This window comes from Barbatula barbatula, assembly GCF_947034865.1.
Source record: "Barbatula barbatula genome assembly, chromosome: 23".
Taxonomy (NCBI): domain Eukaryota; kingdom Metazoa; phylum Chordata; class Actinopteri; order Cypriniformes; family Nemacheilidae; genus Barbatula; species Barbatula barbatula.
This window is the reverse complement of record NC_136786.1, coordinates 15,949,185-15,973,993: the sequence shown is the minus strand read 5'-3', so window position 1 is coordinate 15,973,993 and position 24,809 is coordinate 15,949,185. Positions and strand designations below refer to the sequence as shown.

General features: G+C 39.2%; 2 protein-coding genes across 3 annotated transcripts in view; one reads left to right on the top strand and one right to left on the bottom strand.

Annotated features, from left to right (window-relative positions):
• Window positions 1-5,559, bottom strand: part of sh3kbp1 (SH3-domain kinase binding protein 1) — a 39,109-nt gene extending 33,550 nt beyond the window's left edge. For both annotated transcript variants that reach the window (XM_079447516.1, XM_079447517.1), the window contains exon 1: window positions 5,227-5,559. In XM_079447516.1, the coding sequence (XP_079303642.1) occupies window positions 5,227-5,230 (4 nt within the window). In that variant the 5' untranslated portion in view covers window positions 5,231-5,559. The remainder of the gene's footprint in view (window positions 1-5,226) is intronic.
• Window positions 5,560-7,618: 2,059 nt separating this feature from the next.
• On the top strand, window positions 7,619-24,216 carry klhl24b (kelch-like family member 24b). The gene is made up of 7 exons (XM_079487935.1): window positions 7,619-7,839; window positions 8,814-9,786; window positions 13,172-13,356; window positions 14,569-14,687; window positions 19,790-19,978; window positions 21,551-21,739; window positions 22,075-24,216. Exons 2-7 carry the CDS (start codon window positions 8,867-8,869, stop codon window positions 22,273-22,275), a joined length of 1,803 nt encoding a protein of 600 aa, XP_079344061.1. The 5' UTR covers window positions 7,619-7,839; window positions 8,814-8,866; the 3' UTR covers window positions 22,276-24,216.
• Window positions 24,217-24,809: the final 593 nt, after the last annotated feature.

Genomic DNA, 24,809 nt, shown 5'->3' with positions numbered 1-24,809 from the left:
ACATACTTGTGCTGTTATCGGTGAGAAAAGCTGAGGTGCTAAACTTATGCTTTGTTTTTATTTGTTACAATAAATTCTGTACTGCAGCTAAAAAGAGCCTGAATTGAATTTGTGCTGCTTTGATACTGGGTTAAAAAAAAGAAACACATATTCTACATTCTGTTTGCCTCGTACCTCTCATTAATAGGCACAGGCGACAAACTTTAAAGTAGAATTTTTTTGTATACATAAATACTGAATGTCTAAGGAAATAAAAGAGAGGAAATTCAGTCATCATTGAATTACCCTCTTGTCATTTCAAACCTGTATTACTTTCTTTCTTCCGCAGAACACATACGATATTTTGAAGAAAATTGGTAAGCGAACAGCACCGGCACCCATTTCCTTTCTATTGTATGCACACAAACCCAATGCAAGTGAATGGGCAGGTTAACAACATTCTTTAAAATGTCTTCATTTGTCCTTTTTGGAAGAAGTCATGCAAGTTTCAAATGAAAAGGTAGTGAGTAAATGATGACAGAATTTTTATTTTGGGGGAAATATCACTTTAATGTCAATGTTCTACCATTATAAACACAAAGGTCTTCTTGCAACAGTACTGTATACAAATCAAATATTTATAAAGCAATCGATGGATGCAAAGGTTTTTAGTAGAATTTATTTCCTCAAAATAGCCCGGGGCCATACTGCATTCCTCTATTGCGTGTTTCACATTCAGAGAAATAAAAACACAGCAAATGTCCTTACAGCCAAACCATTTCATGCACCTATATTCAAGGTTGGAAATGGGGGACGCAGGGGGACAGAGTCCAAGGAGTGAATTTGAAGGAGGGACGGAGTTCCACCTCAAAATGTAGAGGTTTTCCATCTTTTATCCATGAAATACCCTCCAAAAGCTATGCACATTTTACACACGTAGTGTTCCATCTATGGTTCAAAAATATAACAATGTCCCCACCAGTGAATCTTGGGCATTTGCAGCACTGCCTATAACAAACCTGTGAAATGAACCTGAAAGTAACAATCCAGTTATAAACCATATTACAAATATGATAGCATAACACTCCGGCAAACCCCTTCTGTTCAATTACGCACACGCATCCTAATCAGTACACTGCGAAATACAGCAGAATCTAACAAGTGCCTACTACATTCACAACATTGTGATCACTAGAGCCCCATTTCAGATCATGCGTTCCTCTATATATTCTGAGCTGTGGCCTGGATAGGAGAGAGACACTGTCCTTCCATCCGAGCTTAAATCAGCTCTGTCGTCACGGCAACAGAGGAAGTAACAGTGACATGCCTATGCATGAATCAGCTGATTTAATGTGGACGGGCGAAATAGATGACTTTCCAGCGCACCTGACCAGGGACATAATTATAAAACACACAGCCAACTGTAACGGTATCACTGGATATCATTACCATGGGAACCCTTCTGGACATCCAAGCCCTTCAAACTGGCCAAAATAATGTTGTACGATTACAGTATGTACTTCAATGTAATGAAGATCGTAAGATGGTAACATAAAATTGAAAATGACCCCATTTAATGACATCATTCTTCCCTATATTATTTTTAAATGCCCGCAAATACACAAAATACAAATAAAGTCCGTTGATTAACAAATACACGCACAGTATCATGAATTAGATGATCTTCTTGAGTCTTTGCAGTTCCACACAGAAGAAAAAGGGAAGATCCTCTTATATGCATGACCACATGCGGCTCACCATGTCTCTTAAGTTCCAAAACCATTTGATCCGAACCACCATGTGGGTTAGAGTTCAGTGACATTGAGAAACTGTATATTGACACAAATACAACATATGGTTCTTAAAATTAGCTCAATGCCAAGGATGCCTTCCTTCATCCCGTTTCTAAGACATCTTAATAAACGATGGTGTGTGTTTGTATGCTATACTGAAGGCATCAGAATCGCTGCTTCACCAACGTATTATTAATTATTTAAAAAAGTGTTTTTAACTTTGTGTTCGGAAGTGACATTTATTTGAAACATGGCCATTCGCTATTCATAAAATAGATGCATTGCACATTATTCATTGAAACCTCTCCAGTACTGCATGAAGTGACTATCACTTGTAGTCAGTCAAAACCTTTACATCTTGAATGAAGCAATCTCCTTCTTAAGAAATCAGCGATTACTCTACAACACACATCTCTTTTCTCTTTAAAGAATCAAGTTTTATGAGGAAACCTTCTTCTGCCTTGTGATACTTTTTAACCTCAGAAGTCTTGTGGGATTTTATATTTTCACTGTGCATTTCACTTCCAATGATAATTCATGATAGTTTCCTTACACTGTTGTCATTTCAAACCTGTATGAAAGAAGATATTTTGCAGAATATTGGTAACCAAACAATGGTGGTAGGCAACCCATTCCCTTCTATTGTGTAGACACAAAACCAAGTCAGTGGGTACCGGGTTGGTTACCAATTTTTTTTAAGTATCTTCTTTTGTGTTCTGACATACAAAGACATACATGTTTAATATGACAAGAGGGTGATTAAATGATGGCATCATTTTCGGTTTTAGGTGAACTATCCCTTCTAGAACACAAATATATTATTCAGCTCTTTGGATAAAACACACAGGTGTGCTCCCATTACTCAAACCTTTTAACTTTATGCAGAATCTCTTGTGATATGCATGCAGTGATAAAATTTTGATTTTTATAGGATTTTTTGTTTCCTTTTTCCAACTATCACAAAACTACAAAACGGAAACTAAAATGCAAATATCTTAAGATATGGGGAACTCTTCAAAATTAAGACAAACCTACCTACTTCCGTGTTTTCTGCTAAAATGCAATGAATGAGCATGAGACATCCATGATACAAAACAGACTGTAATTTACCAGAATCCACAACTAAAAAACACATCACTTAGTGGTAAGAACCTTTCATGCGGTACTAAAAAAGCTAATTCAATAGGAAACTGATGAAACGCTGCATGAAAGTAAAAGAATGCAGTCAGTCTAGCAGCTCATCGCTGAACCAGAAATCACGGGTGAATCATGTGACTCCTCTCATCTGAAGCATTTATATTTAAGTTAAGCCTGTTAAGAAGATTTCATTATTTAATCACATAAAAAATTACAAAATATTACAGCTGTTTGTGTAGCTAGGAGTGTCTTTTGAGAAATTGCTTGTTCAAAATGCTTCAAAGACATGTGTTTATCAAAGCGAATAACTGGAAAGTATTGAGATGGTTTTAGTCCTTTTATCTGCATATATAATCTGTGTTTGTACACACAGCTGGCTCCAAACCGTGAATATCTGTTACTGTTGTATGTTTCAGCAGTAAAATCAGTAAACTTGTTCAAAACACCTTCCAATATGTTTAACTACCGATGGCCTGCCTCACTAAAGAATGTAAGCACTGGTATAGTATGTGATGGTGGTATGCTTCACCGTGCTGATAACATTTTTAACACGTAACACTGTTGATCTGAAGGCTTTGATGACTTTCGACACGATCTGAGAGACGCATGCACTGAAGCGTTTTGTCAAAGTCAAACCCGAACCTCTTGTTGATAAGCTCATCGCGGGTGAGAGCATATAACTGAAGCATCTGTTTTATCAGAGCAAAGCCAGATGTTACTCTAATACGGAAATCTTGTAAGGATGCAAATCATGAACGATTCTCGTCCAGTCTAAAATAATTTGCCACAGAGTCTGAATTATGCTCATATGGCTTCTGCAGCTTGCCCAGAATTGCTATACTCTGGCAGCACAAAGGTCGTGGGCAGGGCCGCTGCTAGCCATTTTGGTGCCCTAAGCATAATTCCATTATGATGCCTCCCCCCTTTTAAAGGTGCAAACTTTTCTTCAGTAAACAGAATAGAAAAACAAAAAACTATCAATGTTTAACAGTAAAATCTCAATTCAGATTGCAAGCTGCACCAAAATTAAAGTTACTCGCCCCGCTCGGCACGGGCTTCGAACCGACGTCGGTCCGAATGGGAGACGAGCGCTCTAACAAAAGGCTAAAGCATCTTTGTTAGTTGGGTAGTGAGGTTTACACACTGCATAGCTCTTCACTAGCTGGCCTCCGTTACACAAGTTTGACGCGCATTACGATCAGTAGCAGCACATCATGCACATTTCCCGAATTTAATTTAATTAAACATGGACTTACCTGCAAGTGATGCACGGGCATCATCTCGCAGTTTCTTCTTCTTTTTTTCTCTGATCCTAACTCCTGCTGTCTTTTCGGGGCCATTTCCAAATAAGTTGCCTAGGCTACCGTCTGTCAAACTGCGTCAGATGCACGCGCGATCAACCGGCACTGCCGCGCGGACATGGGATTGTTCGGCCGTTTTTTTTGCATATACATGGCTAAAATATGTCTGCCTAATTATTTTTCTATAGCCTAATGAAATAATATTAGATTAAAAGTATTTTTTTTTCATCTGGCTATTTTTGGTGCCCCCTCAGCACTTGGTGCCCTACGCACAGTGCGTGATTCGCGTGTGATTCGAGAGCGGCGGCGCTGGTCGTGGGTTCGAACCCCTGGAGAACACACAATAAAATGGACATCATGAATGCTTCCGGATAAGCATCTGCAAAGTGCCAAATGCATTAAAATGTACTCATCTTCTAATGCAATCATACTCATCTTGAAATCACACAAATTCAATACAATTTCACAAAAGCGTGTTTCAAATATTTGATATGTTGCCTGTCCTTCTGTTTACTGTATACATTTCATGCACACTCACATTACACGTCAAACCTAAAACAAAACTGCTACGTTATTTTTTAAATCCAAACAGTGATGCATTCACACCAGACTGAAAGCGAACGCGCTGTTACGTCATAACAAAAAAGAAACACGCAAAAGCACGTAACTTCCGACTGCTTCCTGATGAAACAATGTAGCCACATCTGTGTAACGGGCAGCTGGAGGAGAGCAGGAAACCTCAGTGGGAAATTAAATTCACTCTTAACTCTTCATTTGCTCGAGGCAGCAAAGTGGATGAAAAAAAAACATGTAAACGTGTCCACATCTTGAAATGATCAGCTTCATTTTCTTTCTAACACTGTTAGCGAAACTGACATTAAACACGAGCGCGACGGGCGTTAACACCTTTAATAATTCTATCATAGTTATCAGAAATGTTTTGTCACATCGATAGATATGTTAATCCTATATCTGGGTTAAAATCAATTGTCTTTCAACCAATCGGTTGTACTCACCCATTTATGAACTTGTTTGCGCGACGTGTTTGTCTAGGAGAGCGATATTTTCAATGAAGAGAGAAAGATAGAAATCCGCTACTTTCAGGAGATGCGACCCCGCGGACTCAGTCCTGATCGGAAATACTGCCAACAATCATCCAGAAAGGAGGAACGCGGCTGCTACGCATATTTCTAAAAGAATATACGTCTGCCCCTCATTAAAAGGGTAACAAGGGCAGAGACATCAGTGCAAATGAGGAATAGGTTATGTGGATGTTGCCCCGTCTCGCAGTTTTGCCTCCGTCGCTTTACGAAACTCCAGCCTGCCGTCACTGCGCTCAGTGGCGCTCTAGAACTGAAAGATCTCGCGAGAAGTAGTTGGAGCTCATCAAACGAGATTTCTATCGCCCGTTTGTTCAATAAGTGGGCCGAGTGTAAATAACTTCTTAATATTAAAAAACATATTTTTAGATCTATGGACTGCCTTTAGGTTATAGTTAAATCAATACATGTTATAACAATCAAACATAGATGTTAACGGTTTATTTTCACATGTCTGTGTTACTTTTACTAATCTTTAGTATTCGCAATGAAATGTAGAAAATATGTTTTAAAGGATGTTTTAATTCGTAAACGGAGCGTCAAAGAACTATAAATATGTTAAACTGGTCATTATAGATAATGTGTGAGATAACATATCCAGAGAGAAATTTTAATATATGTACAAAGCACTCTACAAAATTGCTCTAAATTATATTTGCTTAAACAAAAGTAAATGCAAATCTAATTTTGATAACTAGTTTTGCTTGCAAATGATCTCTCACACCGTTTCAATAGTCACCGCTGCCACCCCGTGGCCAGTTCAGGATAAGACCAGTGCACCTTTCAATTCATGTTTGTTCACTCCTCTTTAATAAATAAACAAATTGAAAACCGCCCCTTTCACCTCTATTTATTGACTAACAGGGCTTAACAGAGCCACCCTAAGCCCGGTAAAGCTTAGGTTGGGATGGCTACAAATCACATACACCGCCAGAATGTGTTTTGGACAGCAGAAAGTGCAGTCAGCTTGTGGGAGGCAATGGTGTGGAAAGCAGGAGAAAACAGACTATAAAAATATGATAACACAATATAACTTATAAAAGTCTAATAACACAAACAGGACAGGCATACTGGTGACAGGGTTAAAAAACTACTGCCAGAATGCTTAAGGCCCATTGTGGACATGTTTAACGCATATATTTTTGCCACAAGGGGTTATGTGTATCAATTTAGCAATTGTACTTATTATAATCTTGTAGACCCCTTCAGGCCAGGCCCCTAGCAAAACTTGTGAACTGAACTTATTGAACTGAATATGAGGACATAGTTATTCTGGATCAAAGAGTCAGACTCGAAGAATAAAGAGATTAAATGCTTTGTTTATTCTTTATGGTCATGAGTGTGGCCATCGGTCCCATTATAGATGGTTTTCATCGGATGCACGCACTAGCCCGAAGTTAACTTCCAGTCTGTCCTTGGATAAAATAAACATGTATTTTATATTTAATTTAAATTCATATTTTGTATTACTCTTCTTTAGTTAAATTAAAACTACTCACCAGTTATTAATTCTTTGTGGAGGTCTACCGGAAGTTAAGTTTGGGCTACATAATGTTTGTTTATGTTATTAAGGCTGAAACTATATAAAGTGGCATTATACGCTTTGACAATGTCTATATTACCAGGACCCAGGAGATGTTTCAGGTGTTTTACCCGGGACATTGTTTATGGGTCCTTTTAAATGTGGTTGTTCTTCTTTTTAATAATATGTAGAAGACCTTTTTGAAACGTTTACGCTGCAAGAATTCGAAAGACGTACATCAAGTAATTTGCTTCACCTTTTTTCCAAAGAAGCCAGACGTCAAGGATTAAATTATGCCCTGGGGCTTGAAAGGACTGAGACAGGAAGGATTATAGAAAACCTGTTAGGCCTTTGTTTTACAACTAACACAAGTTGAAAGCTGAACCTTGACCCCATTATTGGTAATTTAACAGTTATGCTTCCTAAACTATTCAAAATCGTATATTCAGAATATCCTCACAGAATAATAACTGCACAATGAAGACGTGACTGTTTTCCATCTTCAACACGTACTGTAAACGTCCAGTTTTACAATTTGATCCAGTAAACACACAAGTCGAAACCTTAATCTAAAGAGTTTAGACAGCTTCACAACAAAATGTTTGGCCAATGTTTTGTTCTTCCTTAGAAAAGAAAATGAGAGAATCTTTTGTTCGTGTGATTCATACCCACCCCTTCTGTGACTTGAAACGTTTACAAACAAACCCTGGCCATGTGTGTTTCTATGAAAACTGGTAGTTGTAGTCTCCCGCACGTCTAGTGCAATGGAACCATCCCCACTGCACCACTACAATGCCCACAATCCACTGCGCGATAAGCTGATCCCGTCCGTGTTTTAGGACGTGATGATGGCAATAAAGCGCCCTGTGGACCGTTTTTTTCCAGCAGATCTTTTTGGCACTGTCCCGGGATAGCGAGATGACAGCCGAAGGGTAGACGTGGAGACTTTTCTAGCCTTATTCTTTAAGATATACTCTCAAACTTTCAAGGACGTTTTTTCAAAACAGGTGAGATTATGCTTGTGATAATATTACAAAAGTTTGTTGTGTTTTGCACAGCAGGTTGTATTTTTATAGCACATTTTAAAGTTCTGTTTCATTTCAGTATAGCGTGTGTTATCATTTAAAAGTCCTGCTTTTACCTATTTTTAAAAAAGTATATATTTTTATATTTATGTAGGCCTATATTAAATCCAGTCCTATACAACAATGCGGAACTGTGTAAATAATCTATAATATTAATGTATATTATGCTTGTATATTAGTTCCTCACACACAGATAATCTGACTTTGACGGCGTGGCTACACAATATGGCTCTACATAGCTGCGACACGAAAACACGATTGTTTGTTCCTTTGGTACTTAACGTAAACTCGTGGTATTAACCCGCTATTGTATGATAATATTGTACATAACGTGTGTTTTTTTATGACAAAATTGATATAACCCAGTCAGTAAACACGTGGAGGCAGGTCAATTTCTAAAGTCGATGTTGTTGACGCTTCAAAAGTTCTTTGTTTTGATGCTGTCGTTGAATACGGAAGTGACCGCTAGAGGGCAGCACTAAAAAAAGCATGTTCATGCTAAAGGTGAACTTACCTGAGGCAAAAGAAGACGAGGCAAATAAAGGGTTGCCAGGTTGTTATTACAGTGTCAGAATAAAATTGACTTTTTCTGCATTTATTGGAAACTTCATTTCTAAATATGTCAAGTTGGCCAACATGGCAACATTTTGTCCATTTAAGATATGCCATTAGATGCCCTTCCACTTTTTTACATTTAACCTGAAATGCATTATGGACTACAAGGCCTGGTTGTGACTGTAAGCTTATTATAAGGTAAAACAGCATCTTCATGTTTTGTCACAAATCACAACACACAGGTTGGAGAAGTAATGACTCATAATTATGACTCATGATACATGCATTTAACCCATTCGTGAATTTCCTGATGAAAGGAATCTTTTTGTTTTCATTTTCAGCTGCATCTTTTCATATTGTCTGTAGGGGCTCGTGCCTCACTGGCCTGACAGCTATGGTACTTATTCTGGGTAGACGACTGAACCGGGAGGACTCTGGAGTCCGTGAGTCTCCAGCAGTCAAGCGAAAGGTTCTGGAGGTGGACAACAAGATTCTTAGCAGTCACGATGTGTTCGATTTCTCCTCCGGCCCGTGCCACTCGGAGAGCATCTTGCAGGTGTTCAATGAGTTCCGTGACGGGCGTGTATTTACTGATGTGGTGATCAGTGTGGAAGGTCGTGAGTTCCCATGTCACCGCGCAGTGCTGTCGTCCTGCAGCAGCTACTTCCGCTCCATGTTCTGCAATGACCACCGGGAGAGCCGGGAGATGCTGGTAGAGATCAACGGCATCCGTGCCGAAGCCATGGACACCTTCCTGCAGTACGTCTACACCGGACGTGCCCGCATTACCACAGAGAACGTACAGTTTCTCTTCGAGACCTCCAGCCTCTTCCAGATTGGAACCTTGCGCGATGCCTGCGCCAAGTTCTTGGAGGACCAGCTTGACCCTTGTAACTGCTTGGGCATCCAGCATTTCGCAGATGCGCACTCCCTCAAGCAGCTCGCCAGCCGTTGCCGTTCATACGCACTGCAGAGCTTCGCCGACGTCGCTCAGCATGAGGAATTCTTGGACTTGCATAAGGAAGAATTGGAAGAGTACATCGCCAGTGACGATCTTGTGATCGGAAAGGAGGAAATGGTTTTTGAGGCAGTGATACGTTGGGTGTACTTTGACTTGGACCACCGCCGAATCATGCTAAAGGACCTTCTCAACCATGTCCGTCTGCCCCTGCTGCATCCAAATTATTTTGTGCAGACGGTGGAAGGTGACCAGCTGATCCAAAATGCCCCAGAGTGCTATCAGCTTCTTCACGAAGCCAGACGTTACCATGTGTTGGGGAATGAGATGATGTCACCAAGGACTCGTCCACGCAGGTATGACAACGTGTGACCTTTGTGTACTTTTAAATTTATGACCTAGAAATGTAGACTAATGCAATCACCTGCTTTATCTATGTGTCCATCTTTACGTCCACCAAATGTACCAATCGGTTTAAAGAGAAATGTTAAGTTCACTGAGACATGGGAAGAGTCTGTCATGAATTTGTGTAACTGAATGACATTTTTTGTGGTCAAACCATCACAATGAGTTTTATAGTGTGGCTAAAACTATCTAGATACTTTGAGGTTTTCTTCAGAAAAATGAAGGCGTGATTAAACAAGCGAGTCTGGAGTAACTTGCTGGCTTCTGTTTCAAACCTGTTTCTCAAATCTACAGAATAATCCAAATAACATTACGAGCACAGAGAGACACAACCTGGAGGCGTTTATTCAGGACTTCTGAGTTAGTGACTGCTGCAGAAAAACATCTCAGCAGGGCTTGCCCGTGCACATTCTTCCTCCAACCTTCTTACACATAAACACCTGAGTTTCCAAACACGCTCCTGTTGACCCTGCCTTAATGCAGCGCGTGTGCTTTGTTGTTTTGTCTGAAGAAATACGGGTGAGAAGGGAAAGAGGGAACAGAACGGTTGCGTTATGCTCTGACGTGAACGTATGTTGGCCTGGAACCAGTCGGAATGGGATTCAATCAAAGATCTGCCAACGCTTATTTATTAACATCCTTATTATGGTCTGCTTGAAGAGAGGTGTAACACAATCATTATGATAATAACGGTAGCACGTTCTCACGCAACCAGCTGAACCTTGAAAAAAACTGAACGCATTCATTCATGACTCGTCGTAACAAAAGAGAGTGTTTGGACTTAAAACTTCAGATGGGTGTCTGTTTACAGTTGGCAGAGAGTTGCTGTTCTACTTCCTCTGTTTCCACGCAGATTTGGGATGGTTCTTCTTCATTTGAATTATGTGATAGATTGAGTGCTCTTGCTTGATTATTATCACAGTATGGGTGAAGCAAGTTTGTTATTGATAGCTATAACTTTTTTGAGAAAAATTATATTATATAAAAAACGATATGCTTCAATGAAGAGATCGTCTCATTTTGTAATTTAAATTAACGATATATATAAAGAACTGAGTAATTAGATGAAAAAAGGTGTGAGAAAGAACCAATCGTATTTTGCATTTGCCTTTTTAGGGCGGCATATTTGATGTTGATGACACCCAGTAATAAAGCGGCTATTTGTGTGAAACATTGAAAAACCACATGATATAAATCAAAATCATCAATTCAAAGCTAACTCTAGCACTAATTATGCATTTATAGCACTTAACTAATCGATAATGTTTTACTGTTGCTATGACAACAAATTTATCACCACTTGCTTGCTGAATGCATGGTTCTTGGTGGGGTGTAGGAGGGTATGAAAGTATGCCGGTGCAGATCCAGTAATAGTCCTGTAGGCAAGCATTAATGACTTGAATCTGATGCGGGCTTCAACCGGTAGCCAGTGGAGAGAGAAGAAAAGGGTGACAAGAGGCCTTATGGGCTGTTGGAAGACAAGGCGTGCTGTTCCATTCTGAACCAGCTGGAGTGGTTTGATAGCCTTTGCAGGAAAACCAGCAAGGTGAGCATTGCAGTAGTCCAACCTTGAGATTCCAGGGCCTGGAAAGGAGTTGTGCCGCATGCTCCGTGAGATAGGGTCTAACCTTTCTTAAGTTAAATAATGCATATCGACATGACAGCTTTGTCTTTGCAATGTGATCATTAAAGGATAGCTGGTCATCAAACATGACTCAGAGACTCTGAGGTTGGATGGTGAGATTGTGTTGCACCGTTGAGTGTGTCGGAAAAACTAGTTCTGTCTTGGCAGGGTTCAGTTGGAGGTGATGCTCGTTTATCCAACCTGAGATGTCTTCAAGGCAGGCTGTAATGCGAGCTGCTACTGTAGTATTGTTTGGTTGAAATGAGATGTCATTGTGGGTCTCGTGAGTATGCATTACAGTGATAGGAGAGGGCTGTGTGCCAATATGATTTGTCCCAAGGATGTAGTGTAGATGGAGAAAAGGAGTGGTCTAAGCACCGATCCCTGAGGGACCCCAGTGATCATGTGGTGAGCAGCGAGTTTTGTAACACCACACAAACAAATACAACCAACATAACATTTAAAAGGGTCTTATGGCGTGAATACGTGTTTTTCTGTGTCTTTGGTAAGTAATAAGTCCATGCATGTATTAGACACGTAAAATTTAAAACATTTGTGTCTGAACAAAATATGCATTCTATCTAAAAGCGAATTTTCACCCAGATTTGATCTTTTTTTTGTGACTTTCAAGTCTTACAGGAACAGTTCCCACAAAAATGTTATTGAAAAATTTTAATTCTGCCTCAAGTTGTTGAGTTTTTGAACACAGATAAATATATTTTAAAGAATTCTTGTAACCAAACTGTTCTTGGCCACCATTGACTACCATAGTAGGAAAAATGCCATATTGCTATAATGCTATAAAACATTTCTATATTTTGAAGAATGAAGGAAAGCAAACAGTTCTGGGGCACTTTTGACTACCATTGTCATGTTTCCTACTATGGTAGTCATTGCTGGGCAAGAACTGTTTGGTTACAAGCATTCTTCCAAATATCTTTCTCTGTGTTCATCAGAAGTTTATACAGATTTGGAACAACTCAAGAGTGAGTAAATGATTTTTGTTTGAAATGAATTTGTTTGTTGAATGTTTTTTGGGTGAACTATCCTGGTAATTATATATATATTGACAGACTATATCAGGAGAGGCTTCTGGACCAATGTTGTTTACATCTTGCAAAATGGTCTATGCTGATTCTGAACATAAACATGCATGATACAAGCAAATCAGAAACTTAAAACAAAAAATAAAATGGGAACTGCTGGCAATTTCAAAATGCAGTGCACACAGAATCATTTCACACAGATCAAAGACCCATCGGATGTTTTCATGTTTGCATGAACTGGCCGAGGAATTGGCCGTAGCGCTGTTCATTTCTTTTCCCCAGCGGGAGGGCATTCATAGTTCAGCTCTAACTTTAGCGTAATGACTCGTACACTCTCTAACCCCCTGATCATTTACACAGAGAGCGAAGTCTTCTGTGCGAATGATTTCACAGAAAAAAGGATGGGAGGGGGAGTCACTTCTGGATGAAATGTGTTTGCCTGTGGACTGGAGAATGTGTGTTGTGTTTCAGGCTCTAGTTGACAGTTTTCACCGATTTTGCATGTTATTGTGTACCTCTGCAAAATATGCAATAAATTATAAATAAATACACAAATATGACAGGTGCCCTCAGCTTATTGTGTGGTTAACTAAATATGATCCCTTTGTTTTAATATTACTTTTGAGTAATACTGCAATAAAAAAATCTGATCATGTGTCCCTGCAGGTCTACTGGATTTTCAGAGGTTATCGTTGTAGTTGGGGGATGCGAAAGAATGGGGGGTTTCAACCTGCCCTACACCGAATGTTATGATCCTGTGACCGGTGAATGGAAATCCTTAGCCAAACTCCCAGAATTCACCAAATCAGAGTATGCCGTATGCGCACTCAGAAATGACATTCTGGTCTCAGGTAAGCATGGTTTTATTGTTTTTATTTTTTTCATTATAGATGATTTAGAGGTATAATACATGTATGATATCGGAGTCTTTCCCCCGTCTGACAAGTATCCCACATCTTTAATTTCCCTGTAAATTTTTGTTGATGACCCAGTTTGTTGTTTGACTCTCAGGTGGTTTAATCTGCAGGGCTTGTTAGACACAGCAGGGCTCCAAGTATAACAGGGCAGCTTGCTTTGAACTGCGAGCGGGTTCAGCAAAAAGACATGATTAAAAGAGACGGCGGCTGCCAGCCATCTGAGAGAGTGTGTGATGGGAAGGAGGCGGGGTGATCTGTTTACATTCGGCACGTGTTTCCATGAGAACTGAGTCCTGCTTGTTAATACTTTTTAACTCCCTCTCACTCCTTCTCCCCACACATTTGATTTCTTCTTCCAAGTTTGCTTTGTTAAGTCGAGCTGGGACCAGGCAAAGTTTTCTAAGTCAGGAAGCAGGTCATAAGGATGTTGAATATACCGTAGCGTTCAAAAGTTTAGACACAATTGTTTTATACTTTACCTAAATGTGGAAAATATTACAGCATTGGGAGCATGAAATAAAACACATGATTTTGATTTACTTAAGATTAAAGTAGCTTAGGTTTTGTTTATAATTGTATCATCAGCAGGGCATTTTATAAACCAAGTTCATAAGGTGCCACCTTACATGCTTTATAAACAGAATTGAAAGAGCTTCCATTAAATATCATTTCAAGCCTTCAGATTAAAAAGTTAACACCATAAGCATACATTCAGTCAAGTTTATCTTTACCTGCAGATTGAGATAACTAAAATGGTACATAATAGGAAATTCTGCATTACTAGTCTTTCTAGATGAACTGGATGAAGAGAATTTTTGAAGATTCATTAACTTTTGTTTTAACACACAGATACAGGCCAAGTATGATTTATGGTTTTTCATAATTCGTTAGAATGAAAACATGTTTCTGGTTGAGCTGGTATTTCATTGTGCTATGTATTATTCACTGAAGTAGTTGCAGAACTAGAAACAAAAATGTTGTTGTGTGAGATCTGCAACCAGGGAAATTAACCTAATTGTGTCACGTGTCATTGACCTTTTGACCTCACTATGCATGGTAGATATAGCGTGTGTTCACTGAGCGTTAAAATGAGTGTATTATGGGATGTAAAAGGCTGGTGCTGACCAACTGGTGGTACAATTTCAGGGGGGAGAATCAACAGCAGAGATGTGTGGATGTATAACTCCCAGCTCAACATATGGATCAGGGTGGCGTCGTTGAACAAAGGCCGCTGGAGACACAAAATGGCCGTCCTGTTGGGAAAGGTCAGTCCTTTTACATTAATTCATTGTTATACACATGGGTCAAAATATTACATTTAATCTTGGACAGATGCTTAGATGGTCACTGATAGCTGAAAATGTTCTGAGATGATAAAATTCCTATAACCATATGGTGTGTAATGTAAGGACAGTAAAACTCATTTTTGTAAATCTTCACAAACATTTTGTTATTAAGGTCAAAGGGTCTGTATCCAGAATAATATTCTGCCTCGTATTCGTCAATCATTTAATTGCATCTAGTCAAATACAACATGTATAAACCAGAAGAACATGAATGAAACTTTGAAAGGTCAATAAAGATAAAATGAAAATAAAACTTTAAGGATGATTATACTTTCAATGAATGTGTTTTGTGCAGTGATGGTTTCATGTTCTTCGCAGCCAATTACTCAAAGATATTTAGAAAGCAACTTTAAACTCATTAATACATTTTAATGTTTGATGTAAAGGTCATTTATGTCGGTACACACCCGACATCTGATGTAATTGTGGGTTCTGAAGCCAAACCAGTTAAAAGGCATTGCGCAACTAGGGTATAGAGTTCTCAGAGAGGGAATGACAAAAACATGTACCCTGTGAATTTATGTGATTGAAATGCCTCAAGAAGAAGATGCTTTCAAGCTCCTATGTTGTTTCAGGCCTGTGGTTTCCTCTGACCGTGAGAGTTATTTCTTACATTCACAAATGGGTGTTGGTGGGGTTTCTATTTATTTGACTTGATCCCACCCTTATGATTGATCGTCTGTTTTTCTTCTTCTGCCTTGTATTTAGTTTCTTCGTGTTTTATCATTTTCTTTATCATTCATTCGTCTTGCATAGCATTCAAGCTGTACATTTCATATGTATATTCTCTGGGAATCAAACCCCTGACCCTTGTGTTGCTAGCAACTATAGGATCTCAATCACTTTAAAACGTCTCTCTTTTTCTAATGTTTTCTTTTCCTGCTCGTTCCTTCGTGGAGTATTAAACAATGACATCATTCATAGTTCAATCTCTCCCTTGAAGCTGGTTGACTGCGTTTGTTTCCGTAACTGACGTCAGAGTCATCAGGGACCCGTTTCAATAAGGAGGTTCAAGCAACACTGAGTTAAAATATGAACTCTGAGTTGATTTACTCAGATAACCGCTACTCTGAGTTTTCTGTTTCAGAACAGCTGGTTTCAATCAGTTAAATCCACTCTGAGTAACTTCACCCGAGGTTACTCGTGTTCACCGCGGCTTTAAAAAGCCATCATCAATTGAGCGAAGATAACACGATTCACCATGGCAACGCCACGTGACAAAAAACGCTCCGTTTATTTCTCGCCAGTCGAATTGGAGGAACTATATATATATATATATATTATGTATATCGTATCGTATATGTATAAACATATATACCTACGATTTTTTGTCATGTAGGTGCAATCCTTCTGCAATAAAAAGAACGTGGCAGCAGCTGGAAATGAAATATAAAAACATCATTCAGTCCGGTGAGTTTAAATGCTCTTGGTAGTAGGATGCCTGACTGGGAAATGTTTGATATATTTAATAAACTGGCCTTGAAAGTTATGAGGATATGAGAACCGAGCACTGTGGCTATAGAAGACAAAAAACTGGCCATGCTTGCCCCTGCTCCAGCTGTGTGTAATGGAGGCCAGCTAGAGATGCTCTAGCGACAGACACAATAGGGACTGCGGTCGTTAGGCTCGTGGTTAGAGCGCCCGTCTCTCGTTCTGACCGACGGCAGTTCGAAGCCCGCGCAGAGCGGGGTGAGTGGGACCTTTTAAATGTGCACCCAATCACATTGGGAAATCCTAAAGGGTATTTGAATTATTAGAGGTGTCAGCAAGAGCACATTTATTTGATCAGCTTATTCAGAAAGACGTTCACCATTCACCTGTAATCCTATGAAACTCCTCTTTGATGGCTCTCACAGGAAACTTAACACAAATGTATATAAAGTGCTTGAGAGTGATGCACACTTTTCTTACTGCTCTTCATACAGTTGCCTTGCTAACGTGTTCTGCATCCCCGGTGTTATATAGAAAGCTTCCATTAGCAAAGACACATAAGGCCATACAGAGAATCTGCTCAGATGTAAGAGTGCAGCCACGACGAGTGAGGTTTGTGATGTAAGGATGAAGCAGAGTGTGGATATATTAAATGGACTGTAAAGAAAAACTGTGCCTCTCAAATAAAGAATCCTCCGGATATGATAAAACATCCAAACGTGGCTTCACCATATACTCTCCCGACGTAAATGTAACTCTCTCTGAATGAATGCAGCTTCCTCATCTACGGGTACTGAATAAACGGACATTTAATGTCTGTGTTACGAACTTGTGCGCGATTAAGGAAAACGAATGAAAAAACGAACGGCGAAGGCAATTTCAACACCGCTCGCGCTTCGAAAAGGGGCGGAGATTGTAACAAACCTCGGGTTAGTGGAATAAAACCTGCTCCCGACCAGGTTAGGTTCACAGAGTAGGTTACTATGGTTACTCACTCTAAGTATAAGATACCTTGATTTCTGAAACGGGGTTGACTTACCCCGCGGTCACGGGTTTGATATACCTCGCGTTCTGAAACTGAAAACCCAGAGTATCCCGTTTTCTGGGGTTAACTTACTCTGAGTTTGCTCTTACCCTGCTTTCTGAAACGGGTCCCAGATGTCAACAGGGAACGTGTTCAGATCTAATCGCTTCAACTGTTATTTCATAATTCATATCAATCTGGTTTCATAATTTCTCAACAGCCACAGTCCCTGTGATTTATTTTGGCAGGGGTTTGAACCTCTCATCTAAATCACTCGGGCATGTTGTTCTGTCCTGATGTGATCCGATAAATTTGGTTTTCAGCTCAGCAAGGACGATTTTTAGAACAAACTGAACAGGTGAATAAATGAAGTGTCTTGTTTTGAATCTAACAACAGAGCCAACAAAAGAGCCTTGTGCAATAACTAATTTGCATGTGCTGTAAGTTATATCCAACTGTAGGCTTGTAATTGATAAACACAATGCAATGAACTGAAGTCACAGCGTCGACTTCGCATTAGAGAAAATTCACATTAACACAGTGTCAGGATGGCTCAGATCAGAATATCAAGGCATAGCTCTGTTAAGATGTACGGTATATGTGTGTTTATGATGATTGTACATGCATATAAGTGTGTGTGGTACAAAATAACTATGATGATTTAAATGAGGACTCAATCACATCCTCAGCATCCTGTCAGCTTACATTTGTTGATATAACGTTCTTTTGATCGCAAGAAAAATAGATCGAAGTTCAGACAAAAGAGATGTAATGAAGTTCAACCACACGTTTCCTTTTTTGACACTTACTGAAAAAAGGTTTGAAAGCTAAACTGCACTTATTATTTCACTTTTGCATGCACATTGTTTCTTTAATAATTTTTCTCAATAATATTTGTGTCCAAACAAAGAGTTCCTCAGCATGCACGTGGCTTTATTTTGTAAAAAAAATTGGTTCCTGTTTCGCTGCTCCATCATGTGCATGTACCACTACTTGTACGACTGGTTTTCTCGGTTTTTCCGCTACGGGAAAGATGTTTGCCGCCTTTACTTTTGAACGATGTGGAAACATGAGGCAGAAGAAAGAGGGTACAAGATTCTCAGGGTTCTTTGGGTTCCACGTGTTAAGAAAGAGAGAGCGAGAGAGAGAGAGAGATACAGGGATCAACAGAAGTAAAGGTCTCTAAAAGTTACGCAAACAAGATAGAGGGATGTTACAACACACAACTGTCAACACGTTGAACTTCATAGAGTTCATGTTCTTGCGATACAAAGCGAGATAGACAAACTGATTGATGATGGCCTGTTTTGAGGTTATTGGTAATGATAATAAATTTAGGTCCCTACTGACAGCCTTGCTAGTACGTAATAACTTTAATAATAATAATTAAAAAAAATAATAATATGTAAACTAAATATATATTTTTTTAAACTATGCATTTATTTTCATTGTATATTAATACGTATCCTATATATTAGCATAACATTAAAGCTCCAGTGTTTCATTTATTGGTGGATCTATTGACAGAAATGCAATATAATATACATAACTATGGCTTCAGGTGTGTATAAACACCTTGCATAATGAAGCATATGTTTTTGTTAGCTTAGAACGAGCTATTCTACACACAACGCGGGTCACCTAACATGGAATTCACCATGTTGTTTCTACAGTAGCCCTAAACGGACAAACTTTTTTACAGAGCGTGTTTTGTAAATATGTTATCTCCTTAGACAAAGAAGCGAAAAAGTGATGACATCTTAGCCCTGAGTCAGCCACTGTAGTGATTTGAAAGGGAGGGGGGTGTGAGCCATTGGTTGTAAATCGCAACCTCACCACTAGATGCCCCTTAATTTCCATTCCATCGTTCCAAAGCGACAATTCATTCAGAGGCGGAATGTGATATTTTTCTTGCAGATACATCATCAGTCTGTTGGATCTGGTTTGTTTAAACGATTTACGCAGGAACACGGATGTAATCACAGATGTATCTTTTGGCGCATTGTAATGCATCATGCAATGCAGCAACATTTTTAAATGAACTTGCGAAAATGCATACAAAAGACTAAACCGTAGTTCTTGTTTAACCAGATCTGCATGCTCCATTTCACAACCAAGTTGTCAGTTGTGTCATCAACACGTTAAACGTCATGATTACCATTTAAAACCTTTAAGAACTGTTTGAATGTATTTACATCACGCAACACTATTCAATAATAATGATGCATGGTATTAGGCTGTCACTGGGTGAAAGGGATTGTTCACCCAAATAAAAAAATTCGGTCATCATTTATCATTTATCATCATCATGTTGTTCAGAAACTGCATACGACTAAGTTGTGAGAAACAAAAGATATTTAAAGAAATGCCTCAGTGTTTTTGTATCGATGCAATGAAAGTCAATGGGGTCCAATGTTGTTTGGTTACCAACATTCTTCAAAATATCTTCTTATGTGCTCTGCAGAAGAAAGAAATTCATAAAGGTTTAGACATGTTTTATGTCCACTCTTCCATGGGACCCAAACCGGCCCTTTTGTTTATGCAAGCACGTCATGTTTCTCTGCAGGTGTATGCTGTAGGTGGATACGATGGTCAATCTCGACTGAGCAGCGTTGAATGCTACGACTCCTTCTCGAACCGCTGGACAGAAGTGGCATCCATGAAGGAAGCTGTCAGCTCGCCGGCCGTCGCCAGCTGTGTCAATAAGCTGTTTGTGATTGGAGGAGGACCCGACGACAACACATGCTCCGATAAGGTTTGTAGATATTGACGTTGTCTCAGACGGTTCAGACGGCGTCTTAAAAAACGGCCACTTAGCCTGTCTGTGTGCCATAGTGGAGTTACAGAATGTAAACATGTTGTTTATTTTTAGGTCACATGGAGGGTGTGACATCCATTGTTTGTGGATTTCTTGAACGTTGCAGTGATCCATAATTGTATGGTTTCATTTGATTGACAGTCAACATTGAATTATATTGACTTTTAGATGGTGACTTTATTACTGTTGTAAAATCTCTTAAAGTTTAACAAAGGAAATGTAAATCTTTTATTAAAGTTGAAGTCAAGTTCAGTAACTCTCCTCGAACCAAGCTGAACCTAACATAGATGCAAAGGTCCTTCAAAACAACATATCAAATCTCCAGAGACCTAACTGTTCAAATAGGTTTAGCTGACAAATGACATGAAAGGGCAGTTTACAATACCATTTCTATGGTAACTGCGAGAGCAGATTGTGTATGAGAGAAACCGCATCAATAGCTTAGATCCCATGAGTGACTTCTGAAAGCACAAGCCATTGTTACATGATGGCAGCTTGTTTACATTACACTGTGGTCAGAAAGTGTTTTCCCTTTGTGTCACGCTCTCAATTTGCCCACGTCAAATGGGCTGACCGCTGCCCCCTACTGAAGATGTGATGTTATGACCATCTGACCTGGATCTGTCAGCCCTGCTCTGATACATTCTCCAGGTGTCTCTTTGGAGAGAAGCACGAAGCCGCAGGTATTTCATTGGGTTCCCTTAAGACATTTACAGGCATTCGGTCTGCACTCTAGGTCGCAACCTGTTTTAAGCCATTTCCTGCTATTTCCATGATTTTTTAAGCAGGTCTTTGGAGGCATAATTCTACTAGGCAAACGGCTTTGTGTGTTTAGGATGTTTGGTGTGATGTTTGGTTAGGATATTAAAGGGGACGTCTCTGTTCTGAGGGAAATTATGTTCTGGAAAACAATGGAGAACATCCTGCTCCTGATAAGAAATGTCTGATGGGTCCGCCCATCTTGATGATGATTGGATAAAACATGATAGGGAGATGTGGTTTGTGGAGTTTCATTAGGCCTGTTGTTGCAGTCGTGGTCCTGATAGTGTTGTTGTGCGTTTTGCACAAGTGCGTGCTGTTTTCAAAATGTGTTGAGCCCCTATAATACTACCCCTCCCTTATCACAAACTCCACCAGAGAAAGAGAGAGAGAGAGAGAGAGAGAGAGAGGGGGGATATGAACAGACTTTTCTCAAAATATATTTTTGTCTAAGCTATTATATTTCCTCTTTATTAGGAACCATAATTGCGGAGTTGTTTTTGTGAGTTTGAAGCCCCTCAGGGTGGGTTTTAAAATTGTTACGACCTTTAAAAGTCAACTAGGGAGCAACCCTCATTTCTCAGGTGACAGGTCTGTATGTATTACTGTATGTATGTCTGCTGCTCCTGGAACTTGGTTCTCTTAGAATAGTTTTTTTAGCCTGAAGGTTTCATACCTGTCATGTAAGATGTTTTTTTCAGTAGTTAATTCATCGCAATCTTTTGTAATGCTACTGTGTGTTTTCCCCAGGTCCAGTGTTATGACCCTGAATCTGATTCCTGGTTACTAAGAGCCAACATTCCCATCGCTAAGCGGTGCATCACGGCTGTATCTCTGAACAATCTCATCTATGTTTCTGGAGGTCTGACCAAATCCATCTACTGTTATGACCCCATTGAGGATTACTGGATGCACGTGGTGCACACGTTCAGCAAACAGGTAAAAGACCATGTTTAGTAAGGATTTGAAGTTCTCGACAGTGGTTGGCTGCCTACTGCTTACAGCGGGTTTGGATCCAAAAGTAGTTAATTTAAGCGTAACGTTATTGGAATGTAAGAAAACTGAACAGCTCCCAAATGATTATGGGTAGTGTAGTACTTGACAAGAAGTTCACCAACTGAAGTTTAAATCATACTATCTGTCTCCACATTTCTATCAGAATAAATTTTATCTGGAATAAACTTAAATAGAATTGATAACATTTATACTAAAATGTGTTAGGCCTGCAATTGCATTCTGTCTTTGTGTGACTTGTTCTCGCTCTTGTCTTTCAGGAAAGTTGCGGTATGTCTGTATGTAACGGTAAAATCTTTATCCTGGGTGGGCGTGGTGAAAACGGAGAGGCGTCTGACACCATCCTGTGTTACGATCCGGCCACCGGCATCATCACAGGTGTTGCCGCCATGCCCCGGCCTATTTCTTACCACGGCTGCGTCACTGTCCACCGCTACAATGAGAAGTTCTACCATTCCTGACACTACAAAAACAGACACACACACACAGGGACATAAACAAGCTGAGCCTTATACATAAGGTAGTGTAATGATAGATACCTGTGTGTTTCAAATTCTCTTAGTTCACAAGATTTGAGTTGGAAGACCCATCAGTTAAATAACAATAACCCATTTTATATTCAAGTTCAGGCATTCACATTTGGATATTAAAGTCAGTTAACATAATTGTCACAATGACAAAGATAAGAGACCGGTTTAAAAGTATTACACAATTAACCTACAGATTTGCATACGCTCAAATTATGATCCAAACGTATTGAACGCAGACTGATGTCTGGAGGGAAAATGGCATTTGGCCGTTTTCTGATCTCATAGATTCTGCCATCTGGTTCACCTCTGCTGTCCTTGACAGTTGCCTCCATTTGTGATTTCTTTTTTCGTTATTGCATTTTTATTTAGTTTTTAATAACTTTTTGTGGTGTCTGGGGTTGTTATTGAGTGGGTAAATGGTGTGTTTTTGTGACAAGTGTTTGGTTGTGATGTTGGACCCTTGTGTATATATAACAATGTGTGTGAGAACATTCAGCACGATGCGTGAGAGAGATCGAGGATGATGTTGTTACAGAATTTAAACTTTTTGCAGGAACCATTTTATGTTAAGCTCCCAAGTGTTGTGCCCAGTAAGAATCTAATCTATAATGTTTCAAAAAATTATGTGTTACGTATGCATGCACGTGTTTGGGTGATATCGTTTTTTTATACATTGTGGTTATGAAATTTACCTAAAGAATATCTTACTTAATATTTCTTTAAGTGATCTTCATGGATTTTTCTTTCGATTTCATTATAATCCTGCATTGATTGAATATTGCATGTTTGCAAGGGAATCATTTTTGTGATTCGCTTTTTTAAAGTTATTTATTCTTGGTAAAGTCGGAAAGCCCCAAACGAGCACTTAAGGTTTCTTGTCTTTATATATAAATATCTGTGTCCAGGATGTAAATATAAGTTAAAGCCGTCTTCAGGTTTACTGTATCAGTAAGTTTTGCAATGGTGAATCATCAGGCCAAACAACCAGTTCACAGTCAAGGACCTTCCTCAAGAAATCCTAGTATTTTCTCTGGCTTACAATAACTTCAGCTACGGTATGTGTGCATGGAGCAGGGTACAGAACATGACGTTACAGCAAAGGATTGTGTGTGTTTGTGTGGGTCATGCACGCCTGGGTTTACTAAACCAGTGATGTAATATTGCCTGCATTTAGTTAATAGAATTTGTCAGCTGCAGAACACATTCGGACACACTGTTTCTTCACATACTCAGAGAATTATGACAGCGTGAAAGAAGGGCCAAAGCAAAGCCATGCATACACAGGCGCTACAACAACTTTTATTCTAATGCCTTTTATTCTTTACGTTTTTTTGAGTATGTAGTTATGACTGTACTTTCTCTGTGTGTAATGAAATATTTGGAGTAGTTAGAAGTGTCTTTTGGTGAGTTTAAGGTTTTCCAAAGGATCATTGTGTCTGATCAATCTTATAAGAGAATTTTCAGTTGCTAAAAGCCATAGAATGAGTGCTTTTTATTTGCAAACCTGTCCTTGCAGGGTATTAAATTATGTGTGCATGCCAAAAAAAACGATTTAACTTGTACGTCAAACAATGCCTATTGTTAAGGATGTTCTTTAGCTCTAGAAGTGGTGACAGTTTGGGCAGAGGGAAGTGCTAAATATTACTCAAGTGCATTTTAAGAAAATAAGTTTTTGTGCCTTGTGGCAGAATAATAGACTGTTGACAGCTAGCCGAAGATGTTTGATTGGTTCTGTCTGTTAATTCCTGCACAATGTTGTAAGAGTTTATATTGTGTCATAGTTTTTTTATATATCAAACTTCTGAGTAATAGCCTAATGCAATGTACGTGCCTGTTTTCCTCAATAAAGCATATTTTGTAGTATGGATTTGCAAATGAGCGTCAAGCTATTTTTTCTCACACTTATATTCAAAATGTAAGTGTTTCTGTAGCTGAAAAATTTACAAATCTAATATGGTTTCTATTGCCTTGTCTTGCTCATAGTCATGTCCTGACAGCACATGTTGGAGGTTAAAGTACTACAAACGTCTTGGATCATGTTCCTTTTGATGTACTGTATTTCCCAATCGCTTTATCTTGCAAACTGAGACATTGATTTGTGTAATATTGCTTTGAATAAAAACCGTCAGCTAACTGAAAAGGAAAAGAAAAAAGGCCACATGGTAGTCAAACAAAGAGGTTTTTCACCTGCAAAGATGAAAAGATCATGAATGACATGGCACCTGCAGAGAAATGCCCACCTGCTGGATCTACCTACAGTTTCACACACAACCCCGGCAAAAGAGCCAGGGGTAAAACTGTAAACTGTCACCGCTGGAAACGCAACAGACTGAAAGATCTATCAGTTAGACATACTGTTTTTCACAAATCACACAAGCGCTTATTACTTCAGATTAACACTTCCTTGTGATGATTGTCTGTTTTGCTCGGAAAACAACTTCTGAGTAATTCTGACTGACAATCTA

Coding starts and splice junctions, on each gene's coding strand:
- klhl24b (XM_079487935.1), top strand. CDS start 8,867: ATGGTACTTATTCTGGGTAGACGACTGAACCGGGAGGACTCTGGAGTC. Junction 9,787..13,171: donor CCAAGGACTCGTCCACGCAG/GTATGACAACGT, acceptor GTGTCCCTGCAG/GTCTACTGGATTTTCAGAGG. Junction 19,979..21,550: donor ACAACACATGCTCCGATAAG/GTTTGTAGATAT, acceptor TGTTTTCCCCAG/GTCCAGTGTTATGACCCTGA.